The 25,936-nt window shown below is 40.4% G+C and overlaps 1 protein-coding gene across 1 annotated transcript; it reads left to right on the top strand.

Moving 5' to 3' along the window:
* The first annotated feature begins 912 nt into the window (after positions 1-912).
* On the top strand, positions 913-12,142 carry dalrd3 (DALR anticodon binding domain containing 3). Its single transcript, XM_054609046.1, has 13 exons — positions 913-1,552; positions 3,414-3,721; positions 4,008-4,339; positions 6,065-6,123; positions 6,243-6,344; positions 6,429-6,493; positions 6,861-6,919; positions 7,072-7,154; positions 7,867-7,993; positions 8,118-8,176; positions 8,318-8,434; positions 8,540-8,608; positions 9,067-12,142. Exons 1-13 carry the CDS (start codon positions 1,316-1,318, stop codon positions 9,184-9,186), a joined length of 1,737 nt encoding a protein of 578 aa, XP_054465021.1. The 5' UTR covers positions 913-1,315; the 3' UTR covers positions 9,187-12,142.
* Positions 12,143-25,936: the final 13,794 nt, after the last annotated feature.

The following is a 25,936-nucleotide window of genomic DNA, read 5'->3' as shown; positions in this document are numbered from 1 at the left end:
TCTGTTTTACATGCAAAGAGGAATGCACAAAACATTAATCTAAATATCATTTATGTTCCTATCTAGCAAAGAGTAATATGTCGCTCACAGTAACCTAGCTGTAGTTCTTTGACTGTCTCTTTACACATAACTCTGGAGTCATAAATGAAGGGTATAGGGGATCCAGCTCCATAGAAACACATGAGACATGAACAATAATATGAGACATGAACAATAATATGAGACATGAACAATAATATGAGACATGAACAATAATATGAGACATGAACAATAATATGATGAACAATAATATGAGACATGAACAATAATATGATGAACAATAATATGAGACATGAACAATAATATGAGACATGAACAATAATATGATGAACATGAACAATAATATGAGACATGAACAATAATATGATGAACAATAATATGAGACATGAACAATAATATGATGAACAATAATATGAGACATGAACAATAATATGAGACATGAACAATAATATGAGACATGAACAATAATATGATGAACAATAATATGACAATAATATGACATGAACAATAATAACATGAACAATAATATGATGAACAATAATATGAGACATGAACAATAATATGAGACATGAACAATAATATGAGACATGAACAATAATATGATGAACAATAATATGAGACATGAACAATAATATGAGACATGAACAATAATATGATGAACAATAATATGAGACATGAACAATAATATGATGAACAATAATATGAGACATGAACAATAATATGAGACAGTATCAGTCAAAAGTTTGGACACCTTCTCATTAAATGGCTGGCAGTCAGTCAGTCAGTCAGTCAGTCAGTCAGTCAGTGGAGATATTCAGTCAGTCAGCTCATCATGAGGAGTTAGATGGAGGACAGAAGCAGACTCTCCAGCACTAGAAGCACTGCTCACAGTGACAGAGAGGAGGTGTCCTCTGGCTGCAGTTACTCCACCACAACCTGGACGGCGCTGTGGGACCAGTATCACCAGTTCCCCCAGTTCCACTGGTCCTACACGGATATTGGTCTCGGAAGAAACAGACTGCACTTCATTGGTTCCGCACAGAGGAAGCACAGCCAGTGCAGAGCTCCTTTACAGCCGATATCTGGCATCGACCGGTGACCCAGTACACGCTCCCAGTCTGCAGGAGGAGACCCAGTGCACGCTCCCAGTCTGCAGGAGGAGACCCAGTACACGCTCCCAGTCTGCAGGAGGAGGAGGATGATGAGCAGTGTGTGAGCTGCAGCCCGGTCGCACCTCACCTGTCCCCTCACCTGTCCGTGCTCCTCACCTGTCGGGATGGAGTTCACCGACGGGTCCTCTCCCCTCCGGATCACCGCCACCGTCCGGGCTCTGGGCTCCTCACTGCGGGGGACGCGTGTCGATGCCCCGGGTTGCAGCCTGCTGATGTCCGGGGACAGAGTCTCCCCCGAGCCGGAGAAGCTCTGGTTCAAGGAGAGCAGCGCCAAGAACCTGCGGAGCAGAGACTTCCTCTCCCCGGGAACCATGCTCACCACGCTGTACGCCGACGGACAGGTGGGCTTCACCTTTATGTGTTTAATTCTGCTTATGCTTTATGTTTATTCTGCTTATGTTATTCTGTTTATGTGTTATTCTGTTTATGCTTTATGTGAGTTATTCTGTTTATGCTTTATTCTGTTTATGCATTATGAGTTATTCTGCTTATGTGTTATTCTGTTTATGCATTATGTGTTATTCTGTTTATGCTTTATGTGTTATTCTGTTTATGTGTTATTCTGTTTATGTTTATGTGTTATTCTGTTTATGCATTATGTGTTATTCTGTTTATGCTGTTTATGTGTTATTCTGTTTATGTGTTATTCTGTTTATGCATTATGTGTTATTCTGTTTATGCATTATGTGTTATTCTGTTTATATTCTGTTTATGTGTTATTCTGTTTATGTTTATGTGTTATTCTGTTTATGTTATTCTGTTTATGTTTATGAGTTATTCTGTTTATGCTTTATTCTGTTTATGCATTATGTGTTATTCTGTTTATGCATTATGTGTTATTCTGTTTATGCATTATGTGTTATTCTGTTTATGCATTATGTGTTATTCTGTTTATGAATTATGAGTTATTCTGTTTATGCATTATGTGTTATTCTGTTTATGCATTATGAGTTATTCTGTTTATGCTTTATGTGTTATTCTGTTTATGTGTTATTCTGTTTATGCATTATGTGTTATTCTGTTTATGTGTTATTCTGTTTATGCATTATGTGTTATTCTGTTTATGCATTATGTGTTATTCTGTTTATGCATTATGTGTTATTCTGTTTATGCATTATGTGTTATTCTGTTTATGTGTTATTCTGTTTATGCTTTATGTTTATTCTGTTTATGTGTTATTCTGTTTATGTGTTATTCTGTTTATGTGTTATTCTGTTTATGCTTTATGTGTTATTCTGTTTATGCTTTATGTGTTATTCTGTTTATGCTTTATGTGTTATTCTGTTTATGCATTATGTTATTCTGTTTATGCATTATGTGTGATTCTGTTTATGCATTATGTGTGATTCTGTTGCACTGAAAGACACATGTTTTAAAACCGGGCATGTTAACATTGTATCATTCCACTCAGCAGTATAGTCCCGTCCTTGACTGTTGCTAAATAGGTGAGAGTGATTCTGATCAGCAGTGATATTTAAAAGGACGTGAGTGAACTACCTGCTTCATAAGGCTCAGCTGAGGCCGATTGGCTGCTTGATGAACGAGTTCAAAGCTGACTTGAGTTCTTTTAAATCATCAAATCATAAATGTGTTATACTGACAGCTGAATCCCTCCGCCGTTGACTGCTCATCGACCAGACACTGACAGCCTGCAGCAGTAATTATTAACCCATGAGCTGCTCATGCAATCTGGGTCAGACGACCACTTAGCTGTGCTGCAACTGAAAAACATGAGTTCACACCAGTCTGTCAACAAAGGTGGCGTTATTTCGGTTGTGTCATCATTTAAACAAATGTATCTTTGAACCCACACCTCTGGCACGTTGCACATGTGGGCGTGTTCATGCATCCTTGTGTAACAGGATGCAGATATGTTTTGCATGTAGTATACTCCATCAAAAGCATGTGTAAGGATTTTACAGATAAACTGATGGTTTTTTTTAAGCAGATACCACCATCTGATTGTATTTGCACTGACTGAGTGATCTGCATTTTTATTATCACAAATGCATGTGCAAAAGTTGTTCAGATAGACATCTGAAAGTAAGAGCTATTTAGTATATACAAGTACAATATCAAGTCATGTATTTACCTAAAATGAAGTATTTTCCACTCACACCTTTCCATCCTCAAACACTCGTATATACTTTTGTTAATGCATGCATATATATGAGTCTCTAAATTCTCCTTTTATCCACCCAGGTCCCTCCAGCAGTGATGTCCAGAGTACTGTCCCTCCGTGGCAGTGGGATTCTCCCCATAGCTGGTGGGGAGGTGATGGGTGAGGGTTTGAGGGTGAGGGTGGACCGGCCCGCAGCCTTTAAGGATGTCCTGGCAGATGGAGCCACAGAGTACCTGAAGCCCTCAGGTCAGAGGCAAGGCTTTGTGGTGCTCAACTGCCCTGCTCTGCATCCTAAACCCAACACACCCACTCCTGATACACTGACTCTGGGCCAGCTGAGGACTGTTCTGTTGGCTGACCACATGGGGGCGCTGTTGAGAAGACAGGGGTGAGTTTTCTGGGTTTATTGCAGATTCTAAATTGTCCACACACACATCCACTTCCTTGAAGTTACTGTCATCCTAAACAAATTCATCAGTGCTATATATTTTACTTCCTTTTTTTTAATAGAAATTTATAATTGTGACCTTGGGCTCAATATTTTATGTCAAATAAAAGACTAAAAGAATAGTTAATTGAAAAAGTAGATCGAATGCTTATAAAATAATTGTTAAATGCAGCCATAGATTTAAATGGCTGCTGTGATTAGTAAAACATCTCCTTACCTGTCTCAGATTTGCAGTGTCCTATTGCCCAACGCTCCCAGAAGACAGCGACATCATCACCTTTCTCCGAGCTCTGGGCATCGATTGGCCAACAGTCCCAGCCAGCTGGACCAATGAGGAGCGGGAGGAGAAGGTTCAGGAGGCTCTGGAGAACTCCCCGTACAGAGAGAGGGAAATGGAGAGAGGCAGGAGAACCAGCGGAGGAGGAGGAGGAGGAGGAGGAGGAGGAGGGAGGAAGGCGGAGGAGGGGGAGAACGACGGAGCTCTCAGGGTCAACCTGAAGCGAGTGTTCCAGGAGGAGGGACTGCTGGGATACGACCCCAGCCTCGGTACCTGTATAGGTGAGGTCACAAGGATATTTTGGTTTCATGAGAAGATGCTTTAAGATGTCTGAGATGTTTGCTTGCTGAACTATAGAGCCTTGTAGTGCTCCATGCATTTTATAATGGCATTTGAGAAGCTTAACAACAATAAATTACTGTACACAGAAAAAACAAGCTGTGCTTTTAAAGGGAGTTACATGCTAGAACTATTTCTCGGCCAGTAAGAGTGAGTCTGCCGGGTAACCATCAGAGACTCTTACACTTCTTCCCAACTGCAACAAACAAACATCAGATTGTTTCAGTTTTCCTCATAAAGATGTCCTAACCTGTTCCGTGAATCAACAAACAATCTAAGCGACGTTCTGCTTGTTTGAAAAAGACTCACCCTGTCTGTATTTTTGCAAAGTTTCTGCACACCTCCTCCACCTCCAACCTGTTGTCAAAGTCAATGCTTACAATAACTGACAGTTAATCAATATCACTCTTTGTTAGATTGAGCGACACCCACCCTTTTTATATTTACTTTGCTGTGTATCTTGGAACATTACTGCCACCTATCGATCAGTGGAACAGTTGGCTGGACGGTGCCTTGTGTGTGTGACCCATTTAAAACATAAATGCATAAACATATTCTATAGTGCTACTAGAGGTCAAAACTCTCCGGGCAACCGTAAACGGACAGATAAGAGAGTGATTTCAACTCACTCTCTGCAAGAGAGCAAGAAAGTGTAGTTCCCAAAATGTTGAACTATTCCTTTCATACATGACAGAGTTGCATGTGTTACCATGTCCAATCAGTGCTGTTGGTAAATGTAGTCCACTGAAGAAATACATTCCCAGTGCTTGCTTTATTATATGCCTACATGTACCAGGATGCATTGTGTGCAAGGGGCAAGTTTTGCTACGTCTCACAGCTAAAAAAAATAAACTCACAAAACGTCAATGAAGGAAATATTCTGACACCTAAACAGAAAAATTCAACAATACTCCTTCTGAATTCAAGTTTCTCTTAAACACTGAGCAGACTTGTTAACTCATCGACAAACACTTTATTCAAACTGGACAGAAACTAAATAAAACTCACTAATACCATCCAGCAAACCTCTGTCCAATAGGAGTAAAACTTGTATGCATAGTAATGCACACACGGCTCTCTCTCTCTGGGTAGTCGTCAGCGACAGCATTCAACAAAAACTGCCCACTATTGACATTCATTAGAGCAGAATGATTCTTCTGTTGGCAGCGGAGGGCAATCTGTTTGTTTAGGGCAGCTCAGGTTTTGGAGAGTCCCTGCTGGCCATATCACCCCCCAATGCAGCCTTGATCGTCCTCTCTGGCTGAATACGGCTGAATATTAGAGTCAGTGTTAAAACTACACTGTAAAATGAACACATCCTCTGTATTCATTTTTCGGGATGCCATTTTCGCTGTTGTAAAGGTAACAAAAGCGAAAAGAACAATGAAGATATATAACCCCAAAGCTGAATCAGCACTCTGTAGTTCTTCTGTGTACCAAGTACGTCACTGTCACGTTAAAACAACAATCCTAGCCGCTGACCCCCAGAGACACAGAGAGACCGTCAGTAACAAGTGCACATATCACACTATATAGCAAACGCAGATATGCAGAGATAAAGTTGAGAATCAACATATTGTCCCTTTTTAAGAGAAAAGATAAGTAGGATAACAGATAGTTGGTATTGTATCTTCCCTACTGAGACATTGTTGGTGTGTCTGCTTCAGTACACAGAGACAGTGTTTCTCACCTGGCGCAGCTGGACCTGGCCACTGTCGACTGCACAGTAAGACACACACAGCTTTGCAGCATTCAAACACACTGATGATTTCCTTTTTTTCTCCATAAAAATCACAGCAAAAAAACAAAGCATTGATTCATATGTCCTTGCTGCCTCTTTTCTAGGTAGCCATGGCAACAGCGTTACATGTGACTTCCTGTCAGGATGAGTTCCGTCAGCAGCAGATAGCAGTGCTGTGGAGAGCCAGTGGAGCGACACACACACAGGTAGAAACACACACTTACACACACACACAATCACGTATTGCATTGTGGTCCTATTTTTACCTGCTGTGCTCTCTGTGTCTGCAGAGACATCTGGTGTGTGGGCCTGTGAAGACTCCTGGTTGTCACCTCACTGCTGCACAATATCTGCAGTAAGACACATCACCGTCTTTGTCTACTGTTGTGTCTCTTCTCTTGTCCTCTCTTGTCCTTTCTCCACATATCTTTCTTTAGGTTCTCTATCTTCCCTCCGTCTACACTTGTCTTCCCGGTCTCTTTTCCCGTCCTCTTCTTCTCTCCGTCTCCATGTGCAGCTACCAAGCTCTGCATCAGAAAGACACTCTCACAAGGATCTTGTCTGCACTGTGAAATTGCAGCTCTAATTAAACTAAATGAAAAGAACACCAATGAGTGTTGATGGTGCTATCTTCATCTCTGTGTTATTGCTGCATATTTTTAGCCCCGGCTGTTTTGTGTAAACGAGGCTCCTATCGTTTCTTTCTCCCTCTTTTGCTCCAGGCTGAGAAGAGGTCAGATGAAGGAGGCTTCAGAGATGAAGTATGGAGATCAAGTAGAAGGTGTGTGTGTGTAATTATGTGCATGCTCATTGTTAATTATATGCTACTTACTTATCTAAGTGACCTGACTGATGCTAATTAGCATTAACTACAGCTGAGGTGAGTTAACTGGAGTGAAACACCGCCTCTTCTTCCTCTTCTTCCTCTTGTAGGTCAAACGTGGGATGACATCATCAGGGTCATGACCTCTGCCACTGTGAGATTTGAGCTGCTGTCGACGGTCCACACCAGTCCTGTGAGTCATCGTCACACCTGTGTTTGCTCCTGAATGTGTCACTCAGGCAGAGTTAAAATATTAACTTTATTTTATTTACTTTATCCCACTACGGCTGGCAAGTTTCTTTGTCCAACACTCAGACATTTTATCTGCCACTTTTGCCACAATCTACAGTATGCTATAAATGAAGGAATAACATTTAAATCCTCTTTGACGACATAATTGAGTGTAAAGAATGTTGTCACCCAAAAACTAAACATGCACATGTACATATATACATATATTAATGTGCATGCAAACTACATGCAAAAATGTACTATCAATGCATTGCAATTCATACATTGAATATTTACCCTGGGACAACAAAGAAACAGAAACATTGTTTGCCGTTGTAATGTAACACTGGACCACACACTCGCTACACACTGAGCTTTTACTTTCGGACGAAATTGATCTCTGAGCTGGTGTAGTTGATACAGTAAGGAGTGGGAGTATATGGATGTATGTGTGTGCGTCTCTTTTTTGTGGATTGCTGGTTGGAATGTGGTGAACTCTGCTGTCAATCAAAGCAAATAAGGTTCTACTGCCAATAGCGTTGCTTTTGGCAGTAGATGGTGGGCAGGTGGTTACGTGCGTTGGGTGTTTGACAAACTTGTCGCAGAAATTGATGATAGTTTGCTCTTTGATGTAATTGATTGCGTCAGAATGACTGACAAAGCTGTCTGTTTAGGTGACACTGGACGTCCAGAAGGAAGGCGGTGTGTCCACCAAAGGGCCGAGAGGAGGCGTGTTTGTGATGTATAACTGTGCCAGACTGCACACTCTGTTCGACAGCTACGAGAGAGGAGTGGAGAAGGGTGAGAGTTGTGCTCTGCAAGACAATTCATGTTTCAACTCTTCGATCAACATTACAGAAAACCTGTTTTTAGGGTTGTGTTACATTGTATTGTTCATTAAGGTTTTCTGACCGTTTATCTGCAGGTTTATACCCTGAAATCCCTGAAGGCTCCCAGCTAGACTTCTCTTCTCTGAAAGAAGAGGTACCACGTTATTCTCTTCTCTTCTCTTACTTGTTCATTTCTTTAGGTTACTTTCATTCTATTAAAAAATATTCACGTTAGAAGTCCTTCCAACATTTCAGTGTTAATCCTATCCTGCTGTCTCTGCGTTTTGATTGACAGGGCGAGTGGCTTCTCCTGTTCAATTACCTCATCCCCTTCTCCGAGCTGCTGGACCAATCGGGACAAGCGTTAGATTGTGAAGGGGGAGGAGCCAGAGTCAATATTAAGACTGAACAGGTCAGGGGATTGAAATTCACTGAAAACTGATCAAAGGTGTTTATTGAACTAAACTCGACTGTTCAGATGTTTATCTAACTCATGGACGTGTTTTTTGTTCCTCAGATCTGTAAATTTCTCGTGTCTCTCAGTAAAGACTTCAGCTCGTACTACAACAGAGTCCATGTGCTGGGGGTGAGGATTTATTTACTCTATATATGTATAACCACTCATTACAGTACATTTATGTATATTATGTATTCATCTATTCACTGAAAAGGAAATATGAGCACTCTTTCAGTGAGTCTTAATAAATATATAAATATCTGTAAATATTTGCCAATTTAGGCTTGTGTGTCGTCTGTGTGATGTGTGTGTGTGTTTGGTCCCTTCCTGTTTAACATCATATTAGATTAGTGTGTTAATAGCACATTGCCCCGTCTGGTGACTTTTTGTCACTGACTGAATGTGATTACTGTCTCGCAAAAAACCAAAAACCCATTAGCTCAGTCTGACGTTAGCAATATCTAATATTGTTCTTTGTCTCTAAATATCTAAACCTTGCCATCATCACCTTTTTCCTTTCTTTTTTCTCTTTCTTTAACTCCTCCACACACTTTCTCTTTCTCTTGTCTCTCTGTTTTTCCTTCCAGGAGCCGTTGCCTCATCTCTTCAACCAGATGTTTTGTCGTCTGCATCTGTTGAGAGCATTGAGAGAGCTCTACCACAGCGCTCTGGACACCCTTAACCTTCCGCCCATCAGGCAACTATAGCTTAGTCTTCATTCACTCATCCTGTGGTCACTGTTGGCCCGACTTCCCCGACCATCTCACACAGTCACCTTCGTTTGTGCATTTGTAGTTTCATCACATCCTCATTTTTCGGCTAAGATAAAGTCCCCTTTTACCTCATTTTGTCAGACAATTTGTGACTGGGATCCGCTCCATGGAGACTTCAAGAAGTTAATGATGCCAGTCCAGAAATAGTTTGCAAAGATGGGATGCTCTTTTTCTGTAGAAGCACTTCTATGTAATTTCCAATTCTGCTCTAATGGGTACAAGCATCCCACATAACTCAACCAACTTTCTAAATTTCCTCATTATTAACACAACCTTTTCCTTCAATAAGCCTTGCTTAACTGTTAATAGTCCCATTTCATGTATGTTACCCACCTTGTATTCATCCATGCCACACAAATATATATTGTCATTTAAAAAAAAACAAAGGGGTACAGAATATATACTGTGCATATGAGTCTTAATTGCTGTGTTCATGAGATTATTCAGAGCCCTCCAATCACAGTTATCCTGCGTGACAAATCACAAATGTTCAGTATCAACCAACCATGTGCCAGATTTAACAGGTGTTCATAAGTTATTTACAAAAACAGCATTAGGGCATTGTGCCATAACGTTAGGAAATGCATGAAATGGCATGAAAAAAAAAAAATATATATATGAAGAGTTTTATGCCAAAAAAAGTGTTATTTATAAATTTTGGTAATGACCTTAAAATTGATCCTTGAAATGTGAAATGTGTTCCCATTTGAGCAACCTACAGTGCTGATGTCTGTTGAAATGTGCCATAGCTTGTTTAAACTCTCCGCCACACATTTTTGTAATTTTTTTTTATTTTTTAAAGTGAATATCTCAAGTTGGAACAAAAAAAATCAACGTACACAAGTATCTAATCTATTACTCACTTCTCACTAAATGTTGTTTGTCCCTGAATGGTTTATGGGATTTTTTTATGGACTGATCTTTTTATTTTCGCATGTACCTTTCTTTAGAAAAGGGAATGGGATATTAACAGTATCCTGATTATTTACAGTGACTGTCTTGTTAACCAGAAGTGTAATAACCACAGTATTCAAGCAGGAGAGATGCACAATGAGGGACTTCATTGTCTTACTGTTTATGTAAAGAGATGTCTGCATATAATAGATAGGCTATGTTCACTTTAGTCATCGTTGTGTTTCTCCTGATGCCATGTTTTCACCCCTAAGGCCTCACAGCTCTGACCTTCTTCTTCCGTCTCTCATTCTTTTCTCCCTCCTCTTTGCCACCCTTACTGCCATCTCTCTGCTCAGAGCCCTTCTATCCCTTTATCCTGTACTTTATTATATACCCACAATCAGAGCTTAAGCTTGCCTGTCCTAACTTTAGTGCCACTTGGTTTGGAAGTTCAAGTGTTTTCCTATCCGTTTTCTTCATAGATACGATGAAATTCTTTATATGAGTATGACTCAAATGCTTTTAACAATTGGAGCAAAAGTAATGCCTTTTAGAGAAACAATGAATGACTCATCCAATAAAGCCTTGTGACGGATGTTAGTTTTTTTTATTCTGAAAATGAAACAAAATAAAAATCAGTGTAACAACCAGCCACCAGCTGATAACATCTACAGCTCAACTTCACAGAACATTCCTTCCTCTCCTGAAAAGTCTTTCCATAAACCTCTGACCTTCAAGTGTATTCGTCACCCATCTGAATGTAAATGCTACTGTCATACTACTGTCATACTACTGTCATACTCTCCTACACACACATGTCCGCCTGTAGTTTCTGTGTCTCTCCAGTCTGCAGAATTAAAATAACCATGACAGACTGTGTGTTTGGTCTCTGAGAGATGCACATACTGATACCGTTATTCTATAGATGAATCCCCTCAGGCCACATAGATCCAACAGTAACCCACACACTGCATGCTGTTAACAGTGATCCATCACTGTAGATACAACCCTGGTGATATGACATGCCATTTGTCTTTGCCCTTTTTCTCTGTTTCCATCCCTTTTTCTCACTTGCTTTTCTCTTCTCTTCCTTACAATTGGTCTTTTGGACCTCATTTATAAAAGGATTGCACTGATTTATGGCTGATTACAAGCCAAACATTTGCTTCTTGTACATTTGAATTCCAAATTTGGTGAGCTACATCTCATTTCTGCAGGCTGAAGTATTTGTTTCCATTAATTATCCCAGTTCTGACTCTTGTGACGGCAAATAAAATCACCACAGTGTACAACAGGATAAAGTAATAAACAGTTTTTATGTTTTGGTTTTTCCCAGTTGAAACTGACTGCTTTTCATTTTTCTTTATCTCCGCCTGAATCTCTGCTGTCGACACACAGACCTGTGTACCGTATACTACACGTACTACTGAAATGCAAATCTTCTTTCATCCTTGTTTTTGTGAGTAAACCAGCCGATTCTGCTGCATTCAAATTGGAAATCCCTTCACATTTTGTATTCAGTTAGATACAGATGCTCATGAAGCATGCTATATATACTTTATATATCCATACCAACCCTCACATTATTTATTCTTTATGCAAGTTGTTCTACAATCACTCTTTTCCTCTTTCCTTCGTTCCTATTTTGTCGTTCCTCTCCAATTTTCCACCTGTTCTCCTGATTTCCCATTTCATCCCTGGCTTGTTCCCTAATTGTTTCATTCTTTGCATTCAGTGAGTGAGGAAAAAACAAAGAGAAAAAAGAGAAATAGCTGGTAACTGTTTCAAAAAGTTCCTGTATTTAATTACTGTTCTGTGACCATCACCTGTATGACAAATCTCACATGCATGCTAGGGCCGATAAACTTGTTTTTTAAGGTCAGTGCTGATATTCTATGTATATTTACATTACGTATTCACACACACACAGATGTGTTTCTCCACCTTCCCCTTCTCAGCATTGAATCAAATCTGTACTTTCCAAGCTATGCTAAATGTACGAGTATGTTCGATCAATAAATGATTACTGATTACATCCACTGGGTGATTTGTTGATCTGTAACATGTTGGCTTTGTGTTGGACTGAAACAAAGAGTCAGGGACACACAGAGGTAATAACTAGAATAATTGGTTCTGTTTTAATTAACGGAGCAGCACAGACAAATCAGTTGTTTGACTTAATAATAATGCTATTAGTGGAGAATCTCACCAAGGTTAAGGTCACTGGCAGCAATTAGCATGTAGCCTATATAGGAGACCATGCGGGCAATTAGTGAAAACTTCTCAGTTTCATTAAGAGATGATAACTCAGCGGTATTGGTTTATTACTACAGTAATCCTGCTGCAGCGCTGATTCCAAATTAGCTCAATTTAACAATCAAGGAATACAAATTTTAATTATCCATTAAAAAGATAATTACAAGCGACTCAATAGTAGGATGATTATGTTGTAGGGGCATCTTTCCTGAAATGGTTATGAATGAGCATGAGGGATAAAAGCATCTGTCAAGTGACATTTGTGTGCTTTTTTAAAATTGAATTTGGATATTGTTGGTGGTAAAGTTGGAAGACTTGGAGCTTAACAGTAACCATTATTTTCCACAAACTACAGTAAGACCTCCACAGTAATTACATGAATTGGCTAATTTGTTTATCTTAAACCATAAAATCTCTGATATTCAATTATATATTCAATTAGAGTTCCTGGCCCCAAATTTGCACTACAGTACTTTATACTCAGTGTCACGTTATCAGTATGTTTGCAGACAGAACTTTGTCTCTTTAAAGAGCAAGATAAATGTATTCATTTGATTTATGGAGTGTCAACAGTAAAGACACCCTCCACCTGTTCTGTCAGCTGCTTCTTGTCCAGAGAACAAGAGATGGTCCAAGACCTCGCTGTCATGATACGTCTTCCTGCCGACACAGCACACATGACTCACCATAAAATAGTACAATATCTCAGAAAAAAATGCATTTTAAGACGGATTGACAACAAGTTAACAAGTTAACTTTCAGAGTTGATTTGAATTAATGGTTTCAACTCCTGACCTTTACAACCCTAAACGACGGCCAATAAATGTGGCTCGCTCAGTTTAATGATGTGCCTCCTCTTTCCCACAACCTGTCCTGACCTGCAGTAATGAGCTGCAGTCAGCTGTCGGCCTCTGTTATAGGTGTTGAGATAGTTCACAAATTCAGGCACGTGCACACACACACACACACACACACACACACACACACACACACACACACACACACACACACACACACACACACACACACACACACACACACACCACAGATGCATGAGTCAGGTGATAAAGAGGTCACTGTTAGATTTTCTCATTTGGGGATTCATCTGCTCCTGGGTCTCTGTTCTGTGCTTAACAAGAGCAACAACAACACAGCTGCTTCAGTTTATCACTCACTGTTTCTTCATATTACACGAGTCATATTCACAAATAGCTTTCTTCGGTTGGGTTATTCAGTTAACAAGCATGGCTGCACTGCACATGCTCTCAATGCTGTTCCCTTTTTCCTTTAGCTATTCTTTACAAATTGTATATATGCGCACAGCAGAAAAGCCTCCATATGCATACTGTACAGTTGTTTACAAAACATATATATATAAAAAAATATAAAGTCTGTTTGTGTGTATTATTCAAAATGTTTCTGATGTTGGCGTGTGCACTCTTGTCATGTGTGTGCCCTCTGGGTATAAAATTGGCCAGAAAACTCATAACTCCTGACATTAAACACATCTGAAACACAACTGACTGGAAGGCATGCAGAGCAATGACGTAATCTCACTGCAGTACAACAGGTTCACCACATGGTGGCAATGTTTGGACAGTTTTTCACTCAGTTGACACCCACATCCTGAAGCCAGCCAGACACACTGCAAAAAAAGCCCAAACTGTAAAGGTGATGTACAGTAGTCTTTTTTATCATCTGTATAATTTAGTCATGTTGTTGTTTGGTCAGATGATGTCTTTTTACAAGTTTTTTAATATTATAAAGGCCTAAGATAATTGAAATACAAATGAAGAAGAAAAGTGGGCGGGAGTAAAAAAACTGAGTTCAGTTTGTGACTAAAGCCATGTGTGGAGGTCAACCTTCCTAGAAGAACACATGGAAGAGTAGCTGAGAATAAGCCGAGCTGGATCAGATCCTGAGCTCATTTTGTTGTGCTCAGCTGTCCAAACAAGAGGACCTGCTGTCTGCCAGATGTGAACATCTGCCTCTTCATTCCCACAATTGCTTTGGTTTTAGGGTTTCCTGTTGTTTGTTATGTCATCAGTACTAATTAACTACATCACAGCTGTCTTAAAAGAGAACAAATGACTCTTTTTAGAAGCATTATACGGTTCTCCCCTGACTCAGGTGTTTTGTTGTCAGAAAACTGCAACAACAAAAAAAAGAACTGTCACTGACTTGCTAAAGCAAGTAGTCGTTTTTTAAACAAAATATTCAGTGCTGAACTATATAAGTCATAAAAGGATGTCTATGCATTTTTAATCTGCAGCTGCGTTTCACTTGTTTTGTTTCACAAAATAAAAGCTTTTGCTGTTCATGTGTTGGACATACTGTGTTACTGGCTCATTGAGAATAATAATAATGGTTCCTGATGACAACATTTGGGTAAATCATGACTTTAGATCAGATCAGATTTGGATGGCATTGTTCTCACCTGCTGACTTCACATACTTCAAACCTGCTTGATGTAATGCGCCTTCAGACTGAGCACAAGATAAATCACAATGAATATTTTTTTGCAGTGCAGTCAGGGCACGTCTGTGAGACCTTATCCTTCTCATCTCCCTCTACACCAATCAAAAAACTCCCCTTTACAAGACCCTGTGCTTGCTTGTCAATCACTCCCCTCGGGCGATAGGTTGGAGCAAGACAAAAGAGGGAGGAGAGCGAGAGAAAGGGAAGCCGGATGAAACAGCAGGGGGGGGGTGAATGTGAAAGTGGTTGATAAACACAGGGATGGGTTGTTAGAGGGAGCGGAGCATGTAGAGTAATCGCTGAGAGTGTATCCACTGTCTTGAGGAGAGATGAATGAATGGGGTCAGGGATGCCCCTGAGAATAAAGAAAGAGAGAGAAGGTTTGATAGAGTGAGAGAAAGGGGGATAACAGAAGCTAGGAGGGAGTAAACGCATGAGGTGGAAATGGACTGAGGGCGACTGCAACGAGGAGTTACAGCAGTTGGAAAGAAGCAGATAAAAAGAGGAGAAGGGTGAGAGAGCATGACCAGAAGTGTAAATGGGTGGAAGACCAGAAAGTGAGAGGAGGAGATTAAAAGTCTAACTGTAATAATGAGTATGTATGTGCATTATTGTGTGTTTGTGAACCACAGACACACAGACACAAGATAAGAGGAATTACCACAATACAGTACATCTGGCTGTGAAACATTCATGTCCTCCATCCTCATCAGCAGGGGACGGGTTTATCTCCACTCCCCATGTGAGGTGATGCAGCCGGGTGTAAAGTCGGCGTCATCCAGACACATTTCATGTGAACAGATTTAACACACTACTCAAGATCACACGCTGCTCACGTCTTGTCAGCATGGAAGCTAAGACGCTTTATTTTGAGCTGTTTTTCTTCCTCCACAAGCCAAAGAGTTCCTCATTGACTCAGCAGGAAAAGCTCAGAGAGAAAAAGAGGAGGATGCTGGGAAGGCTGGAGCAGCCAGGCAGGTGGTGAACCTCTGCTGGTTTGGCCGGCCCACTCGCTTTACATAATAGATATGGCCAATGACTTGTAATTTTCTTGATTTACATCTTAAGCCATTTTAACTGAGCTAAAATCATTTTTAGCTGCTGAATAATAAACATTTAGTGCCAGTTTTTATTAAGGCTGCAGGGCGATGTGAGAGATTGACTCATGGGATTGGTTATAAAAAATAGCAAGAATCGCCATGTCGTTATCCTTTAAGAATACTTTGCTTCGGATACTAATTTGTTCTTAATTCAATACTTAATCCATTCCATCTCCATAATAAAAAATCTGAATCTTTGAATATGCAAATATTTGTTTATGTTGCAGGTGACTGCTGGACACAAGATATCTCCTATATGACTGAAAAGTCTGTTCTCAGTGTACCACACTCTGTAATTTGATACTGGACCATGACAGGCTTCCAAACTACTTGTAATGTCACAAAACATCACACATCACCTTAAACTGAGATTTAAAGTTGAGCACTAAGACATTTCCCCCTTCAGCAGAATATTAAAACAGTTTTCCTGTGTCAAGCTCTTTACATACATTATTCTGCACAGTGTAACTCAAACATCCCAGTGATGTAACAATAAGCATAACACATGTCTGAATGGAGGGGGGGCTTTAACATTTATGATGTTTCATCATCAATGTGTGGTCAGAACATACCAGCCTGTTCATTTAACCCGCATGTATTTCACAGCGCTAATAGAGAGTTGTTTGGTGCGCTGATGCACTGGAGAATGGGCAGGGCAGGCCTGCATGACACACACACCTCCTCCTCCCTGTTCTACTAGAAATCTCAAAAAATTTCTGTGAGCACAGATGGATTCAGCAGAAACGGCACTTAAGTGATTCAGTAGGAGGATGAGAGTGAGACTGAAGGAAGCTGCAGATATGAGTGTGACTGCCAGTGTGGAATAATCTCTCAACAGCAGAGACTCAGCATTCTGCTGGATTCAACATGTGGAGTATTTTGTGAACCGTGCCTATTCAATTAATTTGCAAAACAGTTGCAAATGCGCTTGTCAAGTGCAGCAGTGGAGTAAGTGACTGGCAGGAGGTTGGTGGGGGTGTGGTCATGACAGGGGTGGAGGAGGGGCGGGTGGGTAGTAGAAGCAGGGCCTGTGTTATACAATAATTGAATAAATTGAGAATTGAATTAAATTAAATCATATAAATTACGATTCAGGGTATAACTAATTGCTGTGTACTGCGGTTGCTTGCCCAAGGCTATTGCTCGTGGTGGAGATGGGGGCCGGGTGGAGGAGGGGCAGTGGCAGTGATGAGTTGCCCTTGGGAGAAATGATCCCGCAATTTTTTATTCTTTCGTAGACATCAAAAGGCAAAGAAACAGCCTGTTATCCATTTATATGAGAGGATAAATGAGGGTTAAAGGGAAAATCCACATCAAAATATCCCCATCCTTTTCTGTTTTGGTGCATTTACACAGAAAACACGACGTGGCTTGAAAATAGAAAAAATATTACTCCTGCAGCTACAATGCAGTGTGGTTAAAGAAAAAGATTTCAGAAGCCAGACCTGATCCTCAGAAACAAAGAGGGAGGGATTTCTAAAAGCCACTTTGCACTGATGACAATTATATAGGAAGAAATCCATCATAAAACCAATTTGTGCACCAACAGTAACATAATTCAGAGCAGACTTCAATGCAGCCACAAGGACAGGTTGTATCAGGATTTAGAGACAGAGCCTGACACAATTCACACTGATTTCTCAGAAGTATTATACATGTAATTGATTGTAATAGAGCTCATTTGTTATCAATAACTTACAAACCATCAAACTGTTAATGATATTTATTGATATTCAAGAGGGCTGAGGTCAGCGAGCTCTCTTGATACTGTTTCCTATTATTAACACGAGGTGGTGCTAGCCGGTACTGAAGAAATTAGAATGGCGTCACAATGACCCTTTCTTTTTATCTATATTCTTTGTTGCACTGTATGTGAATGACATCAGCTGACAGGATGTAAACATTGACCCAAGCTGCTGCCGTCTTCAGCCCTGCCATAATGCTACCATCAACAAAATACACTTGCCTCTGGGCTAAACAACTTTTCTGGTGGAAATCGTGATCATTTCATTAAATCAATCAGCTACAGGAGAAAAAAAGATACTTTTACACTTGTGAAAATGCGAGTGATCACAACTTCAACGCTGCCCTTTGATGGCCCTGAATTGAAGAGACGTATCTGGACACTGTCACATGTTACGTACACAGAATGCAGAACACAAGTCTCACCTTGGAAAGTGGAGGTGACACCACACTATTATGAAGGATAGAATATAGTTCTCATTTGCAAACCCTACTTTCTGAGTAGTGTCTTTTGTTTGGACAAAGCAGCTCAGGTAATAAGTCTAAAAGTGTGTCCACTGAGGTGTGTGTGTGTGTGTGTGTGTGTGTGTGTGTGTGTGTGTGTGTGTGTGTGTGTGTGTGTGTGTGTGTGTGTGTGTGTGTGTGTGTGTGTGTGTGTGTGTGTGTGTGTGTGTGTCTTTGTGTGTCCCTCCCTACCACAGCGGAGATGGTCAGATTTAATCTGATAAACTCTCGATTCAACAGCTGTCACCCAGACCAGGCCTGTCTATGACCCAATCTCTATGCCTTCCCTCCCTCCCTCCTCCCTCCCTCTTCCTCTCTCTCCCTCCTCCCTCTTCCACTCCATCTCCACTTAATGCCTCTCTCAGCCTCTATATCTCTTCTCTGTATCCGGACTTCAGTATGTCGGTGTGTGCACGGGCGTGTACTTAGGAAAACACACATACTGACACACACACACACACACAGATATGGACTCTCCATTATCCATCCCAGCCCTAATTCAGCAGATGATGATCTGGTTTGATAAAGCTTTGTTTTTAATAAACACAAACAAACACAGATACAGTTTTAGCAGATGTTCAGATAGAGCATGGGCATGCAGTGTTCTGTTGAAAGGCACTTTGACAGCTGATGAACGCAACATTCAGTTTTGTGGACATAGGACCTTTGAACTTTTCATAATGCAAGAATATCACTGGGTCGATCTGTCTCCCCATTCTCCCAGTAAGCTTCACTGAGCTCTGCTGTTGGATTATAGTGCCATTAAGTAAACTGCTGTATGGATTTTAAGGGTGAGAGGCTTTTGTTCTATAACAACAAGAAGGCTAAATCTCAGCATCATTAAGACACTGGTAGATAGATATCTACTGTATGTATGTTGGCAGCCCACCCAACCTTAACACTCTCTTTAAACATGCAAGCTGACACACACATATGGTAATCTCTTTTGCCATCACACACTACTCCTCTCAAAGTGCACATACAGCGATAGTGATTTTGAACCCCCATTGAGCTGACAGCTCTCCACAGTTTGGGCTTATGTGTGTACAAAGGGAGTTGACTTCTGAGACTGTCTTGACACTGTGGGATACAGTACAGTTCTCACCAAGGTTACACACAATGACAAACAAACACGAACTGTACTCATTCCAACGAAGATACGGAGGATGAAGCTAGGTCTCGTTTCAAGTTAAACACGTTAACACCAGAGCAATGGTAAAACGTGGAAGAGAGTGATGAACATGGGGCAGCACATTATAGGATTTTGTGTGCTGCTTGTGAGTAAACACGCTTGTTGAAAAATGTTTTGGTTCAGACATGTGAACTCTCTCCCTTTCCCTTCTCTTCTGGTACAAACTGTAAGCCAAGTGTGTACACATGTGGAACAGAAATGACTAATGGCAATTTGGTTAAAAAAGAAAAACAAGAGAAAAACAACAGCAAGAGCAAGTAAGCAGAACTAACGTAATATCCGTATTTCATTGTGGTTGTTGTACCAGATATGACTCAGCAGCAGTCGGGTAGCAGCACACTGGAGAGAGACAATGCTCATTAGCCAGAGTGACACAGCAAATATCAAGCAACAGGAAAGAACAGCGGTGGCGACCTTCTCACAGCAGGATGGAGACAAGGCACTTTCAAATGTTGTCTGACAATATGACTGTCAAGTTCCACTTGAACCTGACTGGAATAAGTCCTGTCTGTTAATGGACGTCTGATCTACACGCGCCCCACAGGACAAGAGTGCACGAGCTGTCTCCCAGCATTGGGTGCTTGATTGGCTTCCACTAGGTACTAAGCAGTAGCCACCTGATTGGATAAACGCTTTCACCCGTGGGCGGTTTGCTCCTGGATTTCTGTTAAATGTGTCTCTAAAACATTTCAGGCAAGAAATAAGCCATACAGTTGCTGAATCTGTCTAAGTTTTTGATAGACAAGGGTTAGTTTAAAAGTTTCCAGAGGCGGGAAGTCACGCTAGAAGCCCCTGATTTACATTAATCAGCCTAGCCCTCAACTTTATAAAGATGAGGAGCAGCCAACATGACCTTCAGTCTCTTGATACGCAACGCTGCACTACCAGAATGCATCGCAGGCCTGCTTACATAGACAATGAATGGAAATGACGAATCCTATGGACAGGACAGTACCATAACTCAATAATACAAAACAAAACCACACCTCACCTATCTATATTAGCCTCTATTATGGCTCAGCTCATTTTATTGGATATTTAACCAGGACATAATTTCCTTCCCTACATTTGGGAGCAGGGATGTGATTACAACTGCCACAGTTAATACACATCCATTTACACAGAGGACAGAGCAGGACTGCATTGTGAATCCAACTGTGAGCAAATATTCATCCGCTCTTAACGGGCAATGAGTCACACACGTATTTACTGTAGGAAGTCAACACACACACATTCTGTACATCAACCTAGTTTCTGTATTTATTTATAGAGCATCTGACTCCTGGCTACATGTATGTGGCCCATATAGAAAGGTCAGTATTTAGATCATTTCAGTGAACCGTTGATCTGTATGATTTAAAAAGAAGTTAAAACATTTACAATAGCACTTGAACATTTTGTTTCTCAAATATTTCAATATTTGTGGTGGTTTACCTCTTTTTGTAAACACCCAGTAGCTCCCTGTATGCCTCTCCAGGATCTACTTTAATCACTTTTTCTTTTGGTTTTTCCTTCAGAGAAAGCTGCCTTTTATTGATTTCTGTTCCCACTATTCCACATTGTTGTTGTTGGCCCGACACCGAACCAATCTCAAAGACCTGGCAGCAACAAAGGCCAAATGATCAAACACGTTCGCCTCAAATCACCTTTCAAGGCAAAGACTGCAACTGATGCCCAATGTGCACACATGCTCTGTGTGTTAGAGAAAGAGTCAGATTATAACCCAAACACAAAAACCTGAAAATCAAACATAATGACAAGAACCAGAGGAGAGAATATGTTTTACTTTGCTTTTGTTTTATGTCGTCAGCCCAACAAAGAAAGAAATAAGGAGGTAAACTCAAACAGTACAGCTCTCTCTCTAACTGACTGACTCTACTGCTGATTCAACATTCTCAAACCTGCTGAATGGCTGCCAACGTTGCTGGACACTAAAACTACAGTAGGCTGGTGGCCACAGACGCTCAACACCGGGCCAATAATGGTCGGCAGCAGACGTGCTGAATGGTGAGCTGTGGATGCTTTAGAGTTTCCTACATGCACATAGGACACAAAAGATCAAAGTGAGTTGTATTTCTCTTTTTCAGAGGTGGTTAGCACCTTCTACTCCAACGTTTCATTTGATAAAAGGTGGTGACCGAGAGATAAATGAGGCCAGTTCCCGTCCATATTTTAAAGGAGAGCTCCCGTCTCCATCCGAGCCCCAATCATCTGTCTGGAAGGGTTTTACGATAACGCGATAATCTTTGGATCCTCCCCAAACTCCTGCTGATGCACTTATGATAAGTGGATATGTGGTGTAATGGGGCTGAAATGTAAATGTGGAAATGTAAATGCACTGGAATGCCTTGAAGTCTGGAGACACCTATAAAGAATACCTGATGAGATGTTCCCTGTGTTCTGCTGAGTGCTCTCTTCTGTTCTGCTCTAATGCACAACTCGAGGCCTTGCCATGTTCACTGATTCAGTGATTATGTTAAAAAGTCTATTCCTTCTACATATATCCCTATAGGGTTGATTTCCACCCTAGAAATATCACTGGTATTGGCTTCAATTAAACTGTCAGCTGAAAGATTGATGTATGTAAATTGTCCACTACAATAGATATAATAGGTTGCTAATTATACTAGTTTGGGTTTTATCCATAGCAGAAAAGCACAGGTGGGACTAATAGAGGGAGGGTTGGAGGGTTATTAGTGCTTTGTTGAATGGCAGCCTGTCATTGGCTGCTGAGTAAAAGAGACGTTCCTTCTCAGCTCCTCTGGCTCCTTGACGACTGTCAGATCTGTGACACAAAGACTTAAATATCAGATCTTTTATATTTGTGTCTGAACAGCTTTCCTTCTGTTTCTGGACACAAGGGATTGAAATAAAAGCGGAAGGTGCAATGAAACTTTTACTGTCACAAATCATACTGTATTTGAACTGACGTAATACCCAGTACAGCTAGATTTTTATCTGAAGCAGCTTCTATGTGTTTCACTTTCACTCAAGTCTAACTTTTTAATGCACACAAGCATGTGTGCAGTAGTGAAATATCACTAATACAGCTGGAACTGTGTACAGCTAAGGTTGACAAAGTACAAGTTAGACTGAGTAATGTCAAGTCTGAGGGCAATGGACCTCTAGTATCTCCAAACCAGACAATCAGAGATGGTCTGGGGATTTCTAAGAGCAAAGTTGTTGCTAGAACAACGGAGAGAACGGCCGCTAACAAACCTACACCCCTTATGACCTGGATTCGGACAGGCCAATCAAAACCGTTTATCTACATGATTGCGGTCGTACATAGTCTAGGTCGCGGCTCCGGGGGGGGAGAGGAGGAGATTCTGGAGGAATAAAACACGCACCAGCAAGTCCTATTCATGAGCCGTTTACTGGCTGGAGGAGAGCTCCAGCTTTGAGCAGGAGCAACAGTGAGTGAATGTCTATGTGTGTCTTTAGCACAGTAACAGAGAACAAACAGCCCCTTTAATAAGTTCCACCCAGTTTTAGCAATAAAATCAGGGAGAGTGTCTTCCTGTCTCTAGTTGAGCGAATATTCGGAAGGTGATTGTGGGTCTATGGGTCTCTACAACATCAATAACATGGAATTTTTGGTAAAAAAATCAAATCACTGAAAATGGAATTGCTGCGATAAAGGCCATGGGCTATGGGGTTTCAAGCAGAGTTTAACTGTGGTGAATTTTAATGCATTGCTTCACACAATGGATCAATAGCAAATATTGTTTACACTGGGGACATTTGAGGGAATGACTAACCTGAAAAATCTGATAATAAAGAATCTATCATATAAACTGTGTCGTGAGACGTGATGTAACTGTGCCACAACCAGACACTAAGTAGGCTGCTCCTAACAAGTCGAGAGTGAGATGTCCTAAAATGGCCACCGTACAGACAATAAACCCTCCTGATTTACAGTCGGTACCATAACCCTTCCTCTGGTGCCAACCTTAGGTCAAACTTTAATTTTTTTGCCACACTAGTGGTAAATGTGTTTTCTGTTGTGTATTTCAGCCTCACAGGGCTGTTTAGTATTTAGAAAATGTATCATACTATTTTTTGTAACCAGATTTCCAGTAATCCTGTAATCCTATTACACAAAATAAGTGACTTCCTAATGCAGCTCAGTTAAAAGACAGAGTCGTCCAGCTGGATTAAGTACTGATCCAATACAGACTGATTACGACCTCTTGCTTTTTGTCGAACCATGTGAGTAACATTACATTGTTAAAGTGGGGTTACCTCTTTTTTCTGGGCATTACTGTAATCCTATTGCTTGCAGGTAATCAGGGGCACAACTTTCCAATACTGCGCTGTAATAAGACACAGCTCTCCCTCTTGGATTCAATATTGATTCAATTTGGTGTGATTTCCATCGGAGCTCTGGCTGCAGACCGACTCGCCTGATGCCAAACAGACAGACTGGGTGATGGAGGAACTAGAGCCAGAGCTACACAAAGCTCTGCTGATCTGAATATGAATGCCGTTTGACTCAAGTCCAGAGTGAAACAGATCGAAATTGGGTGGGATCCAGTGATGAGTGCTACTTCAGAGTCTGATTACAGATTTGGTTTAGAGGTTGATTACCCGTTTTGTTGTCTGATCTGCTGAGTGTCTCTCTTTGTTCGAATTGTGTGTGCTGCAGCAAGAGGGATGTAAAGCAATGTTGAATGAAAGCCAGACTGGGTAAGGCAGGGGGAAAATGAAGCGCTGATCCAGAAGGGGTGTGCTGGAGAAAGAGAGGGAGAGAGATGTTCTGTACTCTGGTACTGATTTAACAGGTACACTTTGTAGATCTCCCTTTTTTATATTATGAAAAGAGTTTGGCTTTTGGGGACTGTGGGTCTGGGAATAAAATTAATTCAGAAAATAAATGGAAAACATCAAACTTCTGTGAATGTTATGTACAGGGAGGGAAGGGGGATAAAAAGAAAACATACAAGAAACCAGATTTTGACGCAAGGGACATACCAATAGTAATCAAGGGAACCAAAGCAGGTTTATTTATAGAGCGGCTTTTACTCACAGCACAAAGCACAAGTGTCCCAGCTGCTGTTTTTGTAAACTCCTATCCTATGTTCTTTTTTTTATCCAGATATATGAACAGTATTTCTTCTTGAATGAAAGTAGATGTGCACATGCATTGTTATGTAGATATGCTGCTGTATAAAGGCCATTATGCCTTTGAAGATGCTCCTTTATATATGCAGAGCTCTGCAGAATATCAAACTGCATCACTGTCATAAGCATAATTGCAGTAAATATTTCCTTGTTGAGTGTTGTTGCTCTGTCCAACATGGAGGTCTGTCCCTGTAATCATGTGTAACTAATTTACAACCAATCTGGGTTCCTGAATGTCCCGCTGGCTCAGTGGGAGATGATGCTGCTACACACTCACAGTGTTGTAGATTGGAAACGGTTTGATGGAAAATGTGATGTGCCTTCCAAACACTCCTCTCCTCTTTGCTGTGGTATCAATGGACTTCCAATACAAGATTTAGCAACTCAGGAGACGGAACACTGATAATGCAACGTAACAACTACAACTACAGTTTGGTTGAGCTACGAATACGATTTTGAAAAAGATAGTTATGGTAAAAGAAAACAGCAACTTTGGTCTCCACATAAAAGTCAGCCACGCTACATATTGCTATATATATGCTACTCTGCTTTACTATATAAAGGTTAAGTCCCTTCTACATTGGCACTGGATGCTGATTTTGCAATGAAAAATCCTCCATCTGAGGTAATTCCTAGGAGTCCTGGGGTGGATTTACAAAATTAGCACTGGATTTAAGAAATCGTATTATTGGAAAATATATCAATTATGTATTTCTTTTAACACTTTTTTTTTTTTTTTTTTTTTTACTTTTTGTTCATATTGTGTATGAACAATTGCTATGGGTCTGTAAAATGAAAAACTATACGGGCTGCACAAATCAAATCTACTTGACGGTCCAGATTTGGGCTTTGCATATGATATTTATTATCCATCAATATCAAAAACTATGCAAACAAATAATAGAGATCTGTATCTGTTTAAAAGGCCATTAAGGATTTATTCCAGGATCAAATCTGTACTTTAAGATAATCTGCTCATATATGCTTACTATGTAATACAACTAAATAATATTGACACTCACGTACTACAAACAGTTCAAAATTATCTAATAGTTGTTAATATTGTCTTAATCTAAAACCAAAAAGTATCAATTTTTATTTGATATTGTTTATTTGGAATATACAATAAGCTAAACATCTTTACATTTTACATCTAATGTCTATAGGTCATGTTATTACAAATCAGGTGTTCTCTACATCACATTATTAAATAATGGGGGTCACTGCTTTATAGGGAGGCTAGAAAGACACCACCAAGTGGAAAGCATTTAACTACTATTGCCTGCATTGGTTTAAAAGGCTTTCTACTTTAACAATGTGCTTTCTTCACCATTTATGTAATCCTATGAATAAAGCCATTCAATCAATGCATTATACAAATTTGATTTGGTTG

The sequence above is a fragment of the Anoplopoma fimbria genome, chromosome 12 (assembly GCF_027596085.1).
Source record: "Anoplopoma fimbria isolate UVic2021 breed Golden Eagle Sablefish chromosome 12, Afim_UVic_2022, whole genome shotgun sequence".
Lineage (NCBI taxonomy): Eukaryota > Metazoa > Chordata > Actinopteri > Perciformes > Anoplopomatidae > Anoplopoma > Anoplopoma fimbria.
This window is presented reverse-complemented; position numbering and strand designations above follow the sequence as displayed.

Bases quoted from the DNA above. Each gene is read 5' to 3' on its own strand.
- dalrd3 (XM_054609046.1), top strand. From the start codon at position 1,316: ATGGAGTTCACCGACGGGTCCTCTCCCCTCCGGATCACCGCCACCGTC. The intron at 6,345-6,428 runs GTAGAAACACAC...CTGTGTCTGCAG, and splicing joins GTGGAGCGACACACACACAG to AGACATCTGGTGTGTGGGCC. The intron at 7,155-7,866 runs GTGAGTCATCGT...CTGTCTGTTTAG, and splicing joins CGACGGTCCACACCAGTCCT to GTGACACTGGACGTCCAGAA.